The sequence below is a fragment of the Pogoniulus pusillus genome, chromosome 33, assembly GCF_015220805.1.
Source record: "Pogoniulus pusillus isolate bPogPus1 chromosome 33, bPogPus1.pri, whole genome shotgun sequence".
Taxonomy (NCBI): Eukaryota; Metazoa; Chordata; class Aves; order Piciformes; family Lybiidae; genus Pogoniulus; species Pogoniulus pusillus.
This window is the reverse complement of record NC_087296.1, coordinates 14,578,627-14,597,874: the sequence shown is the minus strand read 5'-3', so window position 1 is coordinate 14,597,874 and position 19,248 is coordinate 14,578,627. Positions and strand designations below refer to the sequence as shown.

Sequence of the window (19,248 nt, the reverse complement as noted above, 5' to 3'; positions counted from 1 at the left end):
AGGACTTGTAGAGGTAGGATGAGGGACAATGACTTGAGTGAGATTTAACAAGGCCAAGTGCAGGATTCTGCACTTTGGCCACAACAACCCCAAGCAGCACTACAGGCTGGGGACACAGTGGCTGAGAGCAGCCAGGCAGAGAGGCACCTGGAGGTGCTGGGAGAGAGGAGCTTAAGAGGAGGCAGCAGTGCCCAGGTGGGCAGCAGAGCCAATGGCATCCTGGGCTGGCTCAGGAGCAGTGTGGGCAGCAGGACAAGGGAGGTTCTTGTGCCCCTGTGCTCAGCACTGCTCAGGCCACCCCTGGAGTGCTGTGTCCAGTTCTGGGCTACTCCATTGCAGAGAGATGTTGAGGTGCTGGAAGGTGCCCAGAGCAGGGCAGCAAGGCTGGGGAGGGGCCTGGAGCACAGCCCTGTGAGGAGAGGCTGAGGGAGCTGGGGGTGTGCAGCCTGCAGCAGAGGAGGCTCAGGGCAGAGCTCATTGCTGCCTGCAGCTGCCTGCAGGGAGGCTGTAGCCAGGTGGGGTTGGGCTCTGCTGCCAGGCAGCCAGCAACAGAAGAAGGGGACACAGCCTCAAGCTGTGCCAGGGCAAGTCTAGGCTGGATGTTAGGAGGAAGTTTTTCACAACAAGAACCCTGGAAGTGTTGCAGCCAAGCCTGGCTGGGGCACTTAGTGCCATGGTCTGGTTGCTTGGCCAGGGCTGGGTGCTAGGCTGGGCTGGCTGAGCTTGGAGCTCTCTGCCAACCTGGGTGATTCTGTGATTCTGTGACTGGCTTTGAGCTGGGAGAAGGGATTGAGACTGGAGGTGAGGAAGAAATTCTTTAGCATGAGGTGGAGAGACACTGGCACAGGTTGCCCAGGGAGGTGTTCAGGACCAGGTTGGATGAGGCCTTGAGCAAGCTGGGCTGGTGGAAGGTGTCCCTGCCCATGGCAGGGTACTGCAGCTGCATTCTCTGAATCTGTGAGCAAGTGAGGATGTGATTTGGGCAGGAGGTTGATGGGAGTAGTCGTGTTTGAGAGAAGCCACTGGTTTCTGGTTGGGCTGCTGTTTAACTAGACAGGAAATGCAGGTGGGGCAGTTTTTATATCAGAGTTAAGCTCAGGGCATCCAAGGTGCTGCAGCCATGATGTCAGCTGGCTTGCTGGACAGGTAGTTATGTTATTGTGATGGTTTTGGAGTTCCTCACACACACTGGATTAGGCAGACTAACTCAGGTGGCTGGGAGTTAAGGAATGAAGCTTTATCTTTAGAGCTTAGGACAACTGCAAGCATATATATCCAATACCTTACAGACATTTACAGCTGCATACAGTAGCACACAACTTGATACAGAAGTGCAAGGCCCCTCCCAGCAGCCAGAGTGCTCAGGAGGGGCTCCCAACCACCCTTCCACCTTCTGTCCACCACCTCCCTTATCTGAGAATCTCCCTTACATGCAGGGTGCTCTGGAAAGGTCAGCAAGAGGTGTTAGGAGCAGAATGATTAGCTGGGAATGTGCAGGTTCAGGCAGAAGAGTTAATACTGCGAGAGCCAGGCAGAGACTGACTTAGCTTTGTGTCCTTAGCTTTGTTTATGTCCCAGCAGAATGAGTGGCTAACATAGACCTTACTTTTCTTTCACAGCCAATAATCTAATGTCTCTCATTAAAATATTCCAACTAGCCTCAAACCAGCACAGTTACATTGGCAGTAGATAAAAACATAGACCTTAATAAACCCCCAAAATCTTAGAATGAAATGTGTAGGGTTGGAGAGGAGCTTAAAGCTGGTTTAGGTATTAGCTAGGCAATCCCTAGATTATGATGGGTAGAAGGCTGCTGAAGAGCAGCAGTGGGTACCAGGCAGGGAGGGGGCACTCATTTTTACAGGAGTGATGGGAAACTGAAACTCTGCAGTGCTGCTTTGGAGCTAGCAGACTGCTGAGGCTGTTTGTGCACACCACATCAGCTCCGTCTGCTGCACAGAGGGAGAGCACAGGAGCGCAGCTGTGCTGTGCGTTCAGAGGAGCTGCCAGCAGATCTAGGGAGCTTCTCCTCCCCCTCTACTCTGCCCTAGGGAGACCACGACTGAGTGTTGTGCCCTCTCCCGAGCTCCCCAGTTGAAGAGAGAAAGGGAACTACTGGAAAGAGTTCAAGGGAGGCTAGCAGGCTGCTGAAGGGGCTGGAACATGTGTGAGGATGAAAGGCTGAGAGCTCTGGGACTGGTTACCCTGCAGAGAGAAGGCTGAGAGTAGATCTGAGCAATGGTTACAAATAGCTGAGGGCTGGGGACAAGAAGCAGGGGCCAGGCTCTGTGCAGTGCTGTCCTGGGGTAGGACAAGGAGCAATGGAACCCAGAAACTAGAACCCAGGAAGCTGCACCTTGAGATGAGGAGAAGCTTGTTTGGTGTGAGGGTGCTGGAGGCCTGGAGCAGGCTGCCCAGAGAGGCTGTGGAGTCTCCTTCTCTGGAGACTTTCAAGCCCCATCCAGATGTGTTCCTGTGTGAGCTGCCCTGGGTGCCCCTGCTCTGACAGGGTGGTTGGTCTCTCTGGTCTCCAGAGGCCCCTTCAAACCCCTACTGTTCTGTGTATTCCCACAAAGAGCTGAGACCCATAGCACACAGAGCATGGGCAGAGGCTGTCTGTTCTGTGTGAATATCTTCAGCAAGTTGGTTGGGTTTTGAGTTGTGCTCACCTGATGAAAGCATTTTTATGCTTATAGCTTAAAGCTGATTCTTTAAAGTCTAAGCTTCACTTGTCAGGCTTCATTTTCATTGAAGTCTGTGCTGGCACTGCATGTCTGCTGATTGTTAACTTGTTAAATTACTGGCAGGCTCTGCAGTACCTGCAATAGTAACCTGTTATCCGTACATGGTTTAAGGCAGGCAGTTATGGGTTCAGTGCTAAAAAGCATTTCTTGTGTCCTACAGAACTTGCTTAGCTCATGAACTGCATGGGAGATAAAAAAGTCAGTTCTGAAGCCAAGGGGAAATGTCAAAGGAAATGCATGAGGATTTGATTAGGCACCTGCAGGCTACAATGGGAGATCCTGAGTCAGCCTTTGTTGTAAACTAGACACAGTTATTCATTCATTCCAGTTGGAAATCAGAGTTTGTCCTGCTCCCCTCACTGCTGTGAAAGTGACATTGATTCTTACAGAGGGAACTGAAGTGTGGCAGTAACCCTCACAGAGTGCAAGGCACAACGAATGAGCAGTGCACTGTTAATGTGAAACACTGCTATGGGCACCTGCATGCTGCTGCCTTCTGCCATCTCTCTCAGACACTTGCTGCTGGTAACACTTGTTCTGGTTTTGTCTTGCTCTGGCTTTTGTCCCCCCCTGTCTTGCAGATATTTCTTGTGCCTACAGCTCCGCCAGGATATCGTCTCCGGCCGCCTGCCCTGCTCCTTTGTGACTCATGCCCTCCTGGGCTCCTACACTCTGCAGGCTGAGCTGGGGGACCATGACCCGGAGGAGCACCGCAGTGACTATATCAGTGAATTCCAGTTTGCACCCAACCAGACTCAAGAAATGGAAGAGAAAGTAGCTGAGCTCCACAAAACACACAGGTGGGAGAAGCTGAAATGCTGCTGCTTTGCCATGGTTCTGTCAGCTCTTTGAAGAGCAGGTGCAGAACTGCTAAGCTGAGCTGTCATTACTTTGGAAAGCTTTCACTGGGTGACTACAGCCTCTGCCTTTCATGATTTAAAGCATTCAGTTTGAATTAGCTTCTAGGAAGAGAGCTGTTGGAGAAAATGTGATCTGGTCGCCAGCGTTAGGCTAAGCCATGCACAGCTAGAACACTGGAGAGCAAAGGTGGGGATATAATCTGCTCTAAAAGAACGTTTCCTGCAAGGTCCAGTTGCTGCTGGTGCCGAACAAGCAGAGGGTTTGCTGTGTCTGAAGTGCAGACTCCGCTCAGTTCTGATTCTCAGTTCCTTTGTCAGCAAACTCAAGGCTCATTCAATGCTTTTAGGGGCCTGACTCCAGCACAGGCGGATTCCCAGTTCCTAGAAAACGCTAAGAGACTCTCCATGTATGGAGTGGATTTGCATCACGCCAAGGTACTGGGGACTGGGCTGGGTTTGGCTTGGGTTAGTGTTGAAGAGCATCATTTGTACAGATAATGAAGCTCTTCGTGCCCTCAGTGAGATGTGCAGTGGCATCTGAAGCCGTTCCTTAGTCCAAGGCCCTTCCCTTGTCCATTTCTGCTTTAAGAGTCACAGGGTCTCCTTGGAGCCTTCTCTTCTCCAGGCTCAACAGACCAGACTCCCTCAGCCTGTCCCCATAGGAGAGGTGCTCCAGCCCTCCCCTCACTGTCACATCACACTTCAGGGGCTCCCAGCTTCAAATATGGAGCAAGTCCCAGCTGATTTATCCCCTGAAGATATGGCAGTGAGAATTGCTCGCTCTGACCTTGTCTCACCCGTGGCAGGACTCTGAAGGTGTGGACATCATGCTGGGGGTGTGTGCTAACGGGCTGCTCATTTACAAAGACAGACTCCGGATCAACCGCTTCGCTTGGCCAAAGATCCTGAAGATCTCCTATAAGCGAAGTAATTTCTACATCAAAGTCAGGCCAGCAGAAGTGAGTAGCCCCTTTCTGGCTTCTTTCTTTTCTGAGCTCCTTTCTATCCAGCAACAGGGAAACAGCCTCACTCTTTCTCCCCAGATGTCCTCTCAGACTTAGGTTTTAATGTCCTCTTCAGATTCTCCTGCCAGTAGGAATCGCTGGTCTGTAGGAGACATAAGCCCAAAGCAGCAGATCTCTGCTCTTCTGCTCAGAAAAGCAATCTTGGGCTTTGTTACCAAGGACAATCAGTTACACTGCCCTGCTTCTTGCTGGCTGTAATGTGCCAGCTTCTCTTTTTCTCTGAGTTTGATTGCTCCCTAAATGGCAGCACATCTAGGCTAGGCTGTACCCAAAGGCTTCAGCCATCCTGGAGGACAAGGTAACTCCTTCTGTGAGCTGCTGTGAAAGAGTGGACTCAGCTTTCTTCTCTAATGCTGTTAGAAGCTTGTGGGAGTAGCTGAGGGAAGGGGCATTAGGATTTGAGCACCTTGTGACTCCACATAGAACAGAACACCAACCACTGCAATGCTTTTACAGGTGATGCTGTGAAATGTTGGAGGTAGCACTTACTGTGTGTATAAATACAGCAGAAGAGACTTCTGAAGCCAAATATTGCAGTACTAACATTGTAGTTTGGTCAGTGTTAGAGCACAGATCCATTGTGCTTGAGCTCTCTGATGGGGCAGAAATGTCATCCTCTTGCTAAGGAACTATTGTGCAGTGAAACAGACCAGGCAAGCTCAGTACTGCAGTGTGGATCTCATTGCATCCAGGGAGGACATGCAGCACAAGCTGCAGGACAATTATTTCCTGGAGTTTAATAATAAATACATGGGGCAGAAAATCTGCAAGGAACTGTAAAGTAGTGTTGGACTTCTCAAAAGAGTCCTTAGAGCAGGCAGGAAGTGCTAATGTGATAATTGCCCTTCCTGGCTGCCTGACAAGTATCATTTTCTTAGGCTGGAAATTCTGATTTCCTTTTTGTTACTGAGTTTTGGAAGTGTTGTGAGAGGAGAACTGCAGCTTGTGACAGTAATGGAACCGTTTGAACTCCACTTGCTGGTCAGGAGGCAGCTTAAGGAAATGGCTTCGTTTCTTTGTGGCTTCTTTCCAGCTGGAGCAGTTTGAGAGCACTATTGGGTTCAAGCTGCCAAACCATCGTGCTGCTAAAAGGCTGTGGAAGGTCTGTGTGGAGCACCATACCTTCTTCAGGTAAGTGAGAGTGCTCTGCTGCCCCCACACCTGCCAGCTGTGCTCAGGCCTTGCTTTAAGGGATCTTTGCCTCTCATTTCCCCGGGCAGGAACAGCTCAGGCTGAAGACACTGACACTCATTAACCACATGTTCCCAGTTGTGAAAGTCTCCAGGACACTGAACTGCCTTAGTGACATTTTCAGAGTGCTCACTCTGAAACAATGCTTCTCAGGACTTCAGGGATGGGTGGCAGCAGGGCAGGGCCAGTACCGCTCAGTGACAGGCCGAGGGGTAGCAGGCACAAACATGAGGAGGATGTGGGACCCAATCTCCAGAGGCCCCTTCCAACCCCTACCATTCTGAGACTCAGTGACACAGCACTGGAGCAGGCTGCCCAGAGAGCTGGAGGAGTCTCCATCTCTGGAGGCATTCAAACACACCTGGAGGTGTTGCTGTGGTCCCCTTCTACTGTAAATGTTGGTAGAGGATTATTCTTTTCCTTCATGATTGATTGCATTAATTAGTTGAGTTTATTAAGATGCATAGTCCACCCTTTTATTATTCTTGTAACACTTGAACTCTGCTTTGGCTGCTGCTGTCTGTTACCACAATCAGCAAACAGCCCTGTCAGGAGTGAGGTGTTTATCAGTGCTCTTCAAATACTCCTGCAGTGATTTCCTCTGCTGGCAAGCTCGAATAAAGTGGACCTGAAGAGGGAAAACTCAAATCCTTAGCCAAGGGGGCAAGGCTGCAGAGAGACAGTTTGCAAAGGCCTGCAGTGACAGGACGAGGGCAATGGCTTCAAACTAGAGCAGAGCAGATTTAGTCTGGATGTTAGGAACAAGTTCTTTACTATGAGAGTGGTGGAACACTGCAGCAGGTTGCCCAGGGAGGTGGTTGAGGCCCCTTCCATGGAGATACTCAAGGGGAGGCTGGACAGGGCTCTGAGCAACCTGATGTAGTGGAGGATGTCCCTGCTGACTGCAGGGGGGTTGGACAGGATGAGCTTTGCAGGTCCCTTCTAGCCCAGCCCATTCTGTGATTTGCAAATATGAAAGTTGTGGGGAGTGCTAAGATCTATTAAATAATCTTTCTAGAGGAGTTCTGAGATAATCAAAACAATTGGGTTTTATTCCAATCAGAAGTGGTTTATCCTAAGCAGGAATAACATCATAGTGGGAATGATGTGACAAATACTGAACCATTCTGTAAGTCATATGCTCAGCTGCTGTCACCACATGGAAAATCCTCAGAACCTCCCAGCCTGATTTAAAAGTGCTAAAACAAATCCAGCTCTGTTTTTGTCAAGAGGGTAAAAAAGCAGAAGGCAGTTGCTACAGTGCAAGAGGCTGGCAGAGCTTGTGTAAAGCCTGCAAGAAACTCTACTCAATCTGGATGTACCACTTGGCTTCCAGATCTCTTCATATGGCCTGTAGAACACTGTAGCATTTTTTGTGTTGTCTCTTGCAGTGTTTCAGGTTTCCCCAAATGACATGAAAACCCTGCAATGTAAGGGAAGTTCAGACAGCACAGGAATTAAAGCTGGGGGCAGATGTGGCTGGGTTGGAGGGCAGAAGGGCTCTGCAGCAGGACCTTGACCGCCTGGACAGATGGGCAGAGGCCAAGGGGATGGCTTCAATAGCTCCAAGTGCAGGGTGCTGCACTTTGGCCACAACAACCCCATGCAGAGCTACAGGCTGGGGTCAGAGTGGCTGAGAGCAGCCAGACAGAGAGGGATCTGGGGGTGCTGATTGATACCCACCTGAACATGAGCCAGCAGTGTGCCCAGGTGGCCAAGAGAGCCAGTGGCATCCTGGCCTGCATCAGGAATGGTGTGGCCAGCAGGAGCAGGGAGGTCATTCTGCCCCTGTACTCTGCACTGCTTAGACCACACCTTGAGTGCTGTGTTCAGTTCTGGGCCCCCCAGTTTAGGAGGGACATTGAGATGCTTGAGTGTGTCCAGAGAAGGGCGACGAGGCTGGGGAGAGGCCTTGAGCACAGCCCTACGAGGAGAGGCTGAGGGAGCTGGGATTGGTTAGCCTGGAGAAGAGGAGGCTCAGGGCAGACCTCATTGCTGTCTACAACTACCTGAGGGGAGGTTGTGGCCAGGAGGAGGTTGCTCTCTTCTCTCAGGTGGCCAGCACCAGAACAAGAGGACACAGCCTCAGGCTGTGCCAGGGGAGATTTAGGCTGGAGGTGAGGAGAAAGTTCTTCCCTGAGAGAGTCATTGGACACTGGAATGGGCTGCCCGGGGAGGTGGTGGAGTCGCCGTCCCTGGAGCTGTTCAAGGCAGGACTGGACGTGGCACTTGGTGCCATGGTCTGGCCTTGAGCTCTGTGCTAAAGGGTTGGACTTGATGATCTGTGAGGTCTCTTCCAACCTTGGTGATACTGTGATACTGTGATAAATTACACAAATTAAACTTCAGACCATCCTGTATAAAGAGCCTGGATATTTAGTTTGCCCAGTGGGCACCAAGAGCTTGGTCTTTTTTCCTCTCTTTATTTATGTATCAAAATGATTCACCAAAATCCAGTCGTTTTTCTTACCAGAAGCTGTGCAGTGATTCACAGAATCACAGAACCTTAGGGGCTGGAAGGGACCTCCAGGGATCAGCCAGTCCAACCCCTGCCAGAGCAGAGGCACCCAGGCCAGGGCACACAGCAACACATCCAGGTGGGCTTTGAAAGTCTCCAGAGCAGGAGACTCCATAACCTCTCTGGGCAGCCTGCTCCAGGCTCCAGCACCCTCACACTGACAAAGTTTCCCCTCCTGTTCCCGTGGCACCTCCTCTGCTCCAGCTTGCCCCCAGTGCCCCTTGTGCTGCCCTTGGCCACCCCTGGGCAGAGCCTGGCTGCATCCTGCCCACACTGCTCTGCACATCTTTAGCACAGAACTGAGGGCAGCCCTCAGGCTGCTCTGCTGCCAGCTCCCAGCCCCAGCTCCTCAGCCTGGCCTCACAGGAGAGCTTCCCCTGCCTGCAGCAGCTTGGGGGCTCTGGGATGGGCTCTTTCATACAGTGTGCTTCTACTGTCCTCCTCTGGAACCCCCTCCAAACCAATACAGACCCTGTCATGCTGACACAATGCTGATGCAGAGCTGGCTGGGTACCCCAAAATAGGGATCTGTGCCTATGGTCTTTGCTCAGCCACGGACCTGCTGCGTAGCCTTCAGTGTGGACTTCTCTGTGGCATCTCCATGCCCTCCCTTGTCCCAGTGGTTGCCCAAAGCCATGATAGATGCTCCACTGGAAACATTCCAGGACAGGTTGGACAGGGTTCTGAGCTCCCTGATCTAGTTGAAGATGGCCTTGCAGTGGGGGATCGAGGTTGGAGTAGATGATATTTAAGGTCCCTTCCAAGCATTCTGTGATTCTACATTGACAGTTACAGCCAAGAGGCATTGGTGACTGGAATGTATCTACATTCACCTTTTAATTAAGGAAACTTTAGACTGTAACTGGATTTTAACCCATGGCTGCAGAAACCTGCTGGTAATGGTGCTTAGGATGCTCTACTGGAAATTGTCATGTTTCAGTGTCTCCCTAGATTATGTTAAAATGGTAGCCTTCACTTATTTGGTGTCATAAAGCTTGCAGGACAAAAAGCCCATTCAAAAGCCCTTAATAAGGAGGTAATTAGTCCTCTTGGTTTTCCACATTGAAAGATTAAAAGTTTATCTCAGCAGGGTGGAGGATAAAAATGGCAGTTAATGCTGCAGCCTTGCCAAGACTGGAAAATAAAGAACAGAAAGAGCCTTGGAAAAAACCTCTTAGCCTCCTTCCTCTTAATGCATAATGCACCCTCTTGGAAACAGCATGGAGAGATGGGCCAAGGCCAGTGGGATGAGGTCCAACAAGGTCAGGTGCTGGGTCCTGCAGCCCTAGGAATACTTCAGGCTTGGGGCAAAGCAGAGAAAGACCTGGAGGTGTTGGTCAGCAGCCAGGAAGCTTAGCCAGATTGTGCCCAGGTGGCCAAGAAGGCCACCAGCATCCTGGCCTGGATCAGCAGTGTGTGGCCAGCAGCAGGAGGAAAGTGATTTTTCCCCCTGTACTCACCACTGGTGGTGAGTCCTGAAAGACACTGACTGAGAGACTGCAGCCGGCCCAGAGAAGGGCAACCAAGCTGGGGAAGGTCTGGAGAACAGGGCTGGGGAGGAGCAGCTGAGGGACCTCCAGCTTAGTCTGGAGAAGCAGAGGCTGAGGGAGACCTCATTACTCTCTACAGCTCCCTGAAAGGAGGCTGGAGCCAGGTTGTGTTGGTTTCTTCTCCTTAGTAACAAGTGACAGGGCAAGGCAATGGCCTCAAGTTGCACTAGGGGAGGTTTGGGTTGGATAGGAGATGAAACTTCTTCACTGAAAGGGTTGTCCAAGGCTGGAGTAGGCTCCCCAGGGAGGTGATTGAATCCTCATGTCCAACACAGCCAATGCCAGCTGGCTGCAAAGCAGACCCAGTTGCCATCCCATTGGCACCAAAGGGACAACAGATGTGGGATGGCAAAAAGCTGCTGCAGCTGCAGGTGGAGAGAGGAGTGAGTTGTTGAAAACTTCTTACACTTGGCTAGCAACTCTCCAGCCACCTCAGTCTGTTCTTTTCACTTGATCCAGCTCTCCATGTAGCTGTGGGATGCCATTCCCTAACTGAGGGGTGGCAGCTGCTGTAGTGTTACCTCGGAGTGCATGAGGGATGTGGCATGTGCAGCCTCTACTGCAAGTAGAGAGAACCAAGAGGTGCTGTTCATAGGCCTGGAAAGGCCTCAGCCTTCTGCCAAACAAAGTGCACTGTAGGCAGGATGGCAGTGACAGCTGAGCATCCCAGGTGGGCAGTGTGGTGGCCACCAGCAGCAGTCCAGCTGCAAACAGTAACTGAGGGCACACAAGAGTTGTCGGAGCTGGTGCGCAGGGCAGGCGCGGCGAGCTGGAGCTGTGCGAGCTTGCTGCAGCTGAAGCGGCTCTGCAGTGCCTCATTACGTACCCAAAATCAAGCCTTTGCAGCTGACTTCCCTCCTCTCTGCTGTGTTTCAGACTGGTGTCACCGGAGCAGCCCCCCAGAGCCAAGTTCCTGACGCTGGGCTCCAAGTTCCGCTACAGCGGGCGCACGCAGGCGCAGTCGCGCCAGGCCAGCAGCCTCATCGACAGGCCTGCCCCGCACTTCCAGCGCACCTCCAGCAAGAGGGTCTCCAGGAGCCTGGATGGAGGTATGGGGGCTGCTCTCACTCTGAGCTCACCAGCAGTCAGCCTGCTGATGCTGTAGGTGCTGTCATGGAATCACAGAGTGGGCTGGGCTGGAAGGCACCTGCAGAGCTCACCCACTCCAGCCCCTGCACTCAGCAGGGACAGCCGCAGCTGGGTCAGGCTGCCCAGAGCCTGTCCAGCCTCACCTTGAAATATCTCCAGGGAAGGAGCTTCAATCACCTCCCTGGGCAACCTGCTGCAGTGTTCCACCACCCTCATAGTAAGGAACTTGTTCCTAACATCCAGTCTAAACCTGCTCTGCTCTAGTTTGAAGCCATTGCCCTCATCCTGTCACTGCAGGCCTTGGCTAACAATCTCTCTGCAGCCTCCTTCAGGTACTGGCAGGCTGCTATTAGGTCTCCCTGGAGCCTTCAGGCTGAACACCCCCAGCACCCTCAGCCTGTGCTCAGAGCAGAGCTGCTCCAATCCCCTGATCATTTTCATGGCTTCCTCTGGACCTGCCCCATCAGCTCCATGGCCTTCCTATGCTGCAGGCTCCAGAGCTGAACGCAGCACTGCAGGTGAGGTCTCACCAGAGCAGAGCAAAGTGCCAGAACCACCTCACTCAGTCTGCTGGCAACACATTTCTGCTCAATGATCCAAGGAGCAGCCACTTTGGTTACTGGTTAGGTGTGGGTGCCCTAAAGATTCAGTGAGGTCACTGCTGAAATGGTGTGGCAGTGCTGTGGGGCATTCCCTGCAGGACATCCAGCATCTGTTTGCTGCTCCTCTCTGTTCCACAGGACAGGCCTGCACTCTGCACTAGAACTGCTTAGTCAGTATTGTCTTTTGGGCTCTGCTTTGGCCTCAGAGGGTCTCTGACACTAAAAAGCAAAGGCAAGATAAGTTGTTTTTCCTGTCTTTGAGGCAGCTCTATGCACTGGCAGCCCAGCAGGCAGCTGTGTGCTGCACTGCATCAAAAGCTGTGAGATCAGCAGGCCATGGAGGGGATTCTGCCCCTCTGCTTTGGTGAGACCCCACCTAGAGCACTGCATCCTCCAGCAGCTGATGTTCAGTGAGAGAGCAGGGCTGGTGAGGAGCAGCTGGGGGTGTTTAGTGTGGAGGAGGCTAAGGGGTGACCTCATTGCCCTGCAGCTCCCTGAGAGGAGGCTGCAGTGAGGCAAGGATTGGGCTGTGCTCCCCAGGATCAAGTGACAGAAGGAGAGGAAATGTCCTGCAATTGTGCCAGGGGAGGGGTAGGTTGGAGATGAGGAGAATGTCTGTGCTGCAAGAGTGGTCATGGATTGGCACAGGCTGCCCAGGGAGGTGTTCTGGAAACCTGTGGCCATGGCACTGTGGGACATGGTTAGTGGCCATGGTGGGGCTGGGTTGCTGGTTGGACTGGATGGGCTCAGAGACGTTTTCCAACCAAAACACTTCTGAGGCTCCATGCATACAGATGTGTCCACACATTTGTTCAGGCCCAAACTTTTGCTCTTACAGAACCATCACAGTCAACATTTGGGGCAGGTTAAAGCATCATTCTTAGTTTGTTGGTGTTTCCTCTGTCATCTTTGCTTCCATCTCGAGTGAAACCAGCTCGTTCTGGCAGCATGGAAGGCATCTCACTGCTGTTGTCATCTGCAGGCTCTGTCACTGTTCCAACCTGTGTTCATTCAAAGTCAAATCCTGTTGTGTCCTCAAGAAGCAGCCCAGGTGTGGGTTCACACTGTGAGTGTGGACTTCATCCAAGCAGTTGTGTGGGGGATGCTCTTGCACTGCCTGCCCCTTGTGAGCAGCCTGTCCCAAGCCGCTGTTCCTCCACACACCCAGAGCCCCATACTTGGCCTCGCAAGGGCTGCTCTTGCTCCACTCCCACCTCACCCTCACTGCAGGGGCTGCAGGATGCTGGAGGGAAAGGAATCTTATGAAATTCCACAAAAATGATGGTGAAGTCCTGCAGCTGAGGAGGAGGAACAGCAGGCACCATCTGGTGCTGGGAGACACCTGCACTGGAAGCAGCTTTGCTGAGAAGGGTCTGGGGACTCTGGCTGGACAAGCTGAATGAGTGACCAGTGTGCCTTTGGAGCAAAGAAGGCCCAGCTGTGTTCTGGGTTGTATTAGCAAGAGCACAGCCAGCACAGCAGAAGAAATGGCTCCTGTCTATGGAGCACTTCCTGAAGGCCCTGCCCAGAGTACTGTGTCTATTGTTGCACTCCCCAGAGTTCGATGGGCATTGACATATTGCAGTGAGACCACTAAGGGCCACTGAGCTGGCCAGAGGGCCTGGTGCCCATGACATATGAGGAGAGGCTGAGGGAACTGTGGTCCTTAAGCTTTCAGAGAGATACTGCTGTCTACAACTACCTGCAGAGAGGGGAGGAAGAGGCCAGTCACGCTTCTCCTGGAGGTGCCCAGCTGTGAGGCAGTGAGGGCTGCCCTCACTTCGAGGCACAACACATCTCAGAATTCATTTTCTCTGTTTATAAAGACCTTGGATATGCTCAGAACTCAACTGGACAAGTCCCTGAACAGCCTGTTCTAACTGGACCTGCTGTGAGCAGTCAGAAATCTGTGTAACATAAAGGCTGTAAACCTCTGCTTGCTGCCTGAGAAGGGATCAGAAGCTGAAATCAGCACTGTAAGCCTGACCTCCCAAATCCCACATTTGCCATCTGCTGGCCTTGTCTGCTCAGCACCTTTAGAAGTCTCTGATGTGAAGCTGAGAGTGTTTTCCAAAGAGGATGCCCCTCAAAGGTAGCAAAGGCACCTGCATGTGGTGCAGAGGATGATGAGTTAAGGTAAAGGAAGCTAAAATGGAGTAAACTTCTCTCAAAGCTGTGTTTATTGAAGCTGCTGTATTGAGTGGATTCTCCTTTCCATCCCTGCTGTGGTGACTGAGCCAGCCTGTACATTCTGAAACAAGCAGCATCTGGAGGATTGTGGCCAGCTCTGGGCTGCCCAGTTCAAGAGGGACAGGAGAGAGTCTGACAGAGGCTATGAGGATGATGAAGGGACTGAAACATCTCTCCTATGAGGAGAGGCTGAGAGCCCTGGGGCTGGGTAGCCTGGAGAGGAGAAGGCTGAGAGGAGATCTGAGCAATGGTTACAAATAGCTGAGGGCTGGGGGGCAAGAAGCAGGGACCAGGCTCTGTGCAGTGCTGTCCTGGGGTAGGACAAGGAGCAGTGGACACAAACTGGAGCACAGAAGGTTGCACCTCAATATGAGGAGAAACTTGTTTGGTGTGAGGGTGCTGGAGCCTGGAGCAGGCTGCCCAGAGAGGCTGTGGAGTCTCCTTCTATGGAGACTTTCAAGCCCCATCTGGAGGTGTTCCTGTGTGAGCTGCCCTGGGTGCCCTGCTCTGGCAGGGGGTGGACTGGGTGATTTGTGGAGGTCCCTTCCAACCCCTATCATTCTGTGATTCATGATGTAAGAGAAAAACCCTAACTGAAAGCCTTTCACTCGTGTGCTTTGACTACGTTCACCTATACACAATCACCATCTCCCCCCCTCCACCTTTCGCAACCCTGTCAGGAGGAGGAGCCTTGCTTCAGCTGAGCTTCTGTTTCTGCAGTCATGCTCAGGCCCAGAATGCACAGGTTGTGACAGTTCTCTGCATGGCTGTTTCCATTAAAACTGCTCTCAGAACAGGCAATTTGCACACAGCACTGCTGCCTCCTGCCCTTTCTGCTCTGGTGGTTCATGCAGTTCCAACAGCAATGCCCTCTGTTGTCAGTGGCCTGGGTTGGAAGGGACCTTGAAAGATCATCAAGTCCAACTCCCCAGCACAGCAGGACCACCTAGGTGGAAGGAGACTCCACAGCCTCTCTGGGCAGCCTGCTCCAGGCTCCAGCACCCTCACACTGATAAAGTTTCCCGTCCTGTTCCCCTGGCACCTCCTCTGCTCCAGCTTGCCCCCAGTGCCCCTGGTGCTGCCCTTGGCCACCCCTGAGCAGATCCTGGCTGTGTCCTCTCGACACTGCCCTGCACATCTCTGTCACCAGGAAGGAGGTCACCTCTTAGGCTCCCCTTCCCAGACTAATCAAAGTTGATAATTAAATACCTACTTGATGCTGTCAAGTTTTTCCCTCGGCCCAGTAAGTGCACTTTATATGGCAAGGCTGCACTGCTGCTCATAGCAGGGCCGTGAGAACCACCGGAGTTTTGCAAAGCAAAGGAGATGAAAGAAGTCACTCAGTAACTACCCTGGACTGCTCGTGCCTGGCATCACCTGGAATCATAGGATAGGTTGAGTGGGAAGGCACCTTCAGAGGCCATCTAGTCCCATCCCCTACAGTCAGCAGGACATCTGCAACTAGAGCAGGTTGCTCAAAGCCCCAAACACCCTGACCTGAAATGGTTCCAGGGATGGGACATCTCCTACCTCTCTGGGCAGCCTGGGCCAGTTTTTCCCCTCTGTTACTTTAAAATCATGTTGTTAAGAAGTGGCAACTTAACCTCCATTAACCAAAGTTATTTTGTTCTCTGATAGCTCCCATGGGTATCTCAGACCTAAGTCTAAGAGACTTCCCTGCTACAGGAGGGCAGGCTGCTGGAGTAAAAATCCTTGACATTGAAGCTGCTGGTCAAGCCAAGCTGAAAGAAGGTGGCAAAGAAGAAGATGGAAGCCCACTCAAAACCCCCCAGTTAGAGCTGACTCAGGATGGAAAGGTACAGCTGGCACTGGCAGCAGAGTTCTCTGCTGCAGTGGTGTGTGTCTGTGTGTTCAGTGCCTGCACTCCTGCCCCTCACACAGATGTTGCAGGAGAACTGGCAGGTGCTTTCTGTAGGCCTGCCTGAGGTGTGTGTGAGCAAAAGAGGATGCAGCACTGGCCTGGGCTTGCTTTTATTGCTGTACATCTCACTTGGATTCTCAGTAAGCCTGCAGCAGTTGCTGAAGAAAAAGGTTTGAACAGGTAAATAATGTCTGAGCCATTGCCTCCAGTTCTAGACTTGCAAACAAACACTGTTAACATCCACACTGCATCTGTGAGCTGTGTTCTGAGAGCCCTCAGTTACCAGAGGGAGCAGCATTGTTTTAGGAGCCAGGGCAGAATTATTTCATCCTGTAACAGCTGGGGTTTGGCTATCCTGTTGCAAACCCTCACTTAGCTTTGTTTCTTCAAGCTGCTGGGGGAATAGTTAGAAATAATTACACTGAGGTCTTGTAGGCTTTGAGGGAAACATTTCCTTCAAATTACCAGCTGAACTCTGCTACCTGGCTTTTATCTTGGGTTGTCTTTGCCTCTCTTTTTCTCTCCTCTCTTTTTCTTTTCAGCAGTTCCCTACAATTTTCCTTCCCATTTACAGAGTGATTTTTGTTCTTAAGCAGTTTTGCAAGCTACCTCCCCATGATTCCTGGGGTACCTCTGTGCAGTTCCCACTGCACTCAAGCCTAGGAGAGGAGCAAATTCAGACAGTCACTGTTTTGGTTGTTGCTTGCTGGCAGTTGAAGTGATTTTGAAGTAGCCCAGGAAAAAGGCACACAGAGTTTTATTATGGGAGCAGAATGGTAAAGCAAACAGCTCTGAGTTTACTGTGGATTGCTGAAGTGGTGATACTTGCTTGGTTCCAAAGTGGCAACACCTATCAATATTTTAACCAAGGAAAGAAAAAACTCCCCAAACCCAGCCCCCATTATTCTGGGATGTTGTTCCAGGAAGCTGTTCAGTGAAGTTTTGTGGCACACTGAGCAGTTTGCTTTCTCCTCTAGCACAGAGACTTTCCCTTTCTGGCTTTTTTCCAGTCTAAGAGGAAATGGTTGCAAACCCAAGAATCCAAGTGCCAGCTTCTCTTGCCTGCACTGCACTGTGCCCTGCCCTCCCTGCCGAAGCTCTGAATGCCTGTGTGCTCCCAGCTGCTGGAAGGGGGAGGCCTTCCAAAGTTCAGGAGTTCAGAAGTGCAGAGTTTTATGCAGCCTGAGAACAAAGCACTGGGGATGGGTTCCCTTCATGAGCCAGTGAAGTGAACAAGCTGGCTGCTGTGAAACACCAGGGGGACTCTGTTTTTATCTGGCATTTCTGTTGTCTGAGCAGAGCTACTCCTGCTTCCAAGTAGAATTTTCACTAACCAATACTTTCTCTTTTTTCCCTCTTCTTGTGCCTCCAAACTTGCATCTTGTTGTGCTTCCATTTTTCACTGTGCACAGAATTTTTTTCTTCAGCTCAGTCACCTGCATGCCTCGTCCCTGCCCATCCATCCTGTGTCATCCCACCTCAGAAACCTGTCCCCTGTCCCCGAGGTGGACATGCTTTCAGATATTTCAGAAGAAGATGCCTTAGGGGAGCCCCCCCTTACCGTCACAGACACCTCGGAGTGCAGTTCCATGAAAGAAACACCAGAGCACAAAGCAAATGAGGCAGCTCCGCCGAACGCCTGTGGCTCTCTGCGGCCCTTAGCTAGCGCAGGCTCCCCTGCTGCGGAGGGCAGGGTCCTCCCAGATGCCTACCGAGGCACTGAGCTGTGCGTCTCGCTCAGCCTCATCAGATGCTTCTCCTTCCGCTGCCGTTCGCTCCTGGATGAGGACGGCTACATCACTTTCCCCAGCCTTCCTGATGTTTGCATCTCTTTCCTCCCACCTGCCCTCCAGCACTATGTTCCTATTACCTCTCCTTCCTTCATCCCCTCTTTTCTCCTCATCTTCGTGCTGCTTCTCTCTGCGTTCCAGTCCATTCCTTTCTCGCTCACCTTTTCCCTTCCTCTCGCTCTGTCCCTCTGCTACCTGGAGCCTAAGGTCACTTCCTTTAGTGCCTCTAATGGCAATGACCTCAGTGACAAAGCAGAGGAAGAGGAGCTGTGTAATTTTCTTGCTTGAATGCTGACATTTGCATATAGCTCTTCTGCTCCTTCTCCCAGAGGCTTGCTCAGTTTTGCACACCTCCTCCTCCACACCTGCATCTCTGTAAGCACACCCTGCATCTTCCTTACTTGTGTTGCTCGTGGAAACTTGCCACTGCCAGAGTTTCAGTCAGCAGCTGGCTGTCTTTGTTTGCCTGGGTTCCTGCAGCATGCATCCTTTCGCTGGATCCCAGATACTGCCCTGCAGCTAGAGTCAGTTTGCAGCTCCAAATGTTTCCAAGCACCTAAATCTGAATAGTGAGAGTGCTGTGCAACGATGGAGAGGTTAGTCCCAGGCACTCTGTGCCAGATGTGCTGCTTGCCTTAAATGCACATCTCCAAGCTTCCAAACAGATCTGAAAAGGGCAATTCCTAACAGCTGAACTCAAAAAACAAAACAGGGAATGTTTTACAATCAGCTTCCTTCTCGTTACAGACTTCAGCCATTTCTGCCCCACAAGGGTGTGTGCAAACTCGAGGCTATCCAAGGCCCCTTTTTTTTTCTAGTTATTCCTCATTGGGATCTTGTTTAATATTTTTTGTTTGTTTATTTACTGCTTTTCAATGCTTTGCTTAATCTCTCGAAGCAACCGAGGAGACTGATTGCCTTCATTAGCTGGGATTGCAAGATCCTGTCAGACTTTAATCACTGCAGTCTCAGAGCATTCTTTGAGATTCACTTTGAAGACTGCTGTGCAGAAGCCTCAGTCACACTGACAGATTGCTCTGATCACCTGCAGGGGTTGACAAAATGTCCTTAGTGTCACCAGAAAAAAAAATCTTTTATTTTGATCTTAAAAGGAAAACCAAACCCAAGGCAACATCAAACCCAGGGATTAACGCTACATTGAACAACGTTTGTTACCCTGCTGAAATCAATGCAACCTGCATGTTGCAAACGTGCCAAGTACAAGGTGATGTCATTTAAAACACCAATCTAAGCCTCAAAGGATGAAAACCACCACTTCAGAGCCTTCCTCATTTTTTCTGTCACCTCATTCAGTCCATCATTTGTGAGATAGATGTAAAGCAGAACCCCAGATCGGAGAGAAATGCCTAGGAATGTGCTCTGTGCCACCCTGTGTGCTTCACACAGCACCCAAACTGCAGCAGCAAGGGCAGCAAGGGAACACCTCCTCAAACTCCTGTGCTTGCACAGGGTGGACTTCTCAGTGCATCTTTTCCTAAGCTGCGCAGATGGTGTCTGCAGCTCTGGAAAGAACAGGAGGTGCTTTGCTTTTCATAGAAGGTTGCTCCTTTAAGGTGTGCAGAGCAGTTGTAGGAAAGAGAGGGAAAAGAGCAGAGTGCACTGCAGCTCGAGGAGTCCGCTGACCTAAGAAGAGGGCTGGATTGCAAAGGACTCATGCCAAGAGAGCAGCACTCTTGGAACAATGCCTGCAGTCTGTAAATCCAGCATTTAGGTGCCTGCCTCCACTCCCCAGCTCTCTCCCCCAGGGAACTCGTGCGTTGGATTCCATCTCCCCATCAGCCTGTTA

The 19,248-nt window shown here is 51.4% G+C and overlaps 1 protein-coding gene across 19 annotated transcripts in view; it reads left to right on the top strand.

Annotated features, from left to right (window-relative positions):
• EPB41L2 (erythrocyte membrane protein band 4.1 like 2) overlaps window positions 1-19,248 on the top strand; it is a 141,924-nt gene that overhangs the window by 97,321 nt on the left and 25,355 nt on the right. For 18 of the 19 annotated variants that reach the window (XM_064170237.1, XM_064170256.1, XM_064170248.1 and 15 more), the window contains exons 8-13: window positions 3,326-3,544; window positions 3,952-4,039; window positions 4,411-4,563; window positions 5,663-5,760; window positions 10,765-10,937; window positions 15,408-15,586. In XM_064170237.1, coding sequence (XP_064026307.1) covers window positions 3,326-3,544; window positions 3,952-4,039; window positions 4,411-4,563; window positions 5,663-5,760; window positions 10,765-10,937; window positions 15,408-15,586 — 910 coding nt within the window. Of the gene's footprint in view, window positions 1-3,325; window positions 3,545-3,951; window positions 4,040-4,410; window positions 4,564-5,662; window positions 5,761-10,764; window positions 10,938-15,407; window positions 15,587-17,063; window positions 17,934-19,248 lie in introns of those variants that run through there. The other variant, XM_064170253.1, reaches the window with a different exon arrangement.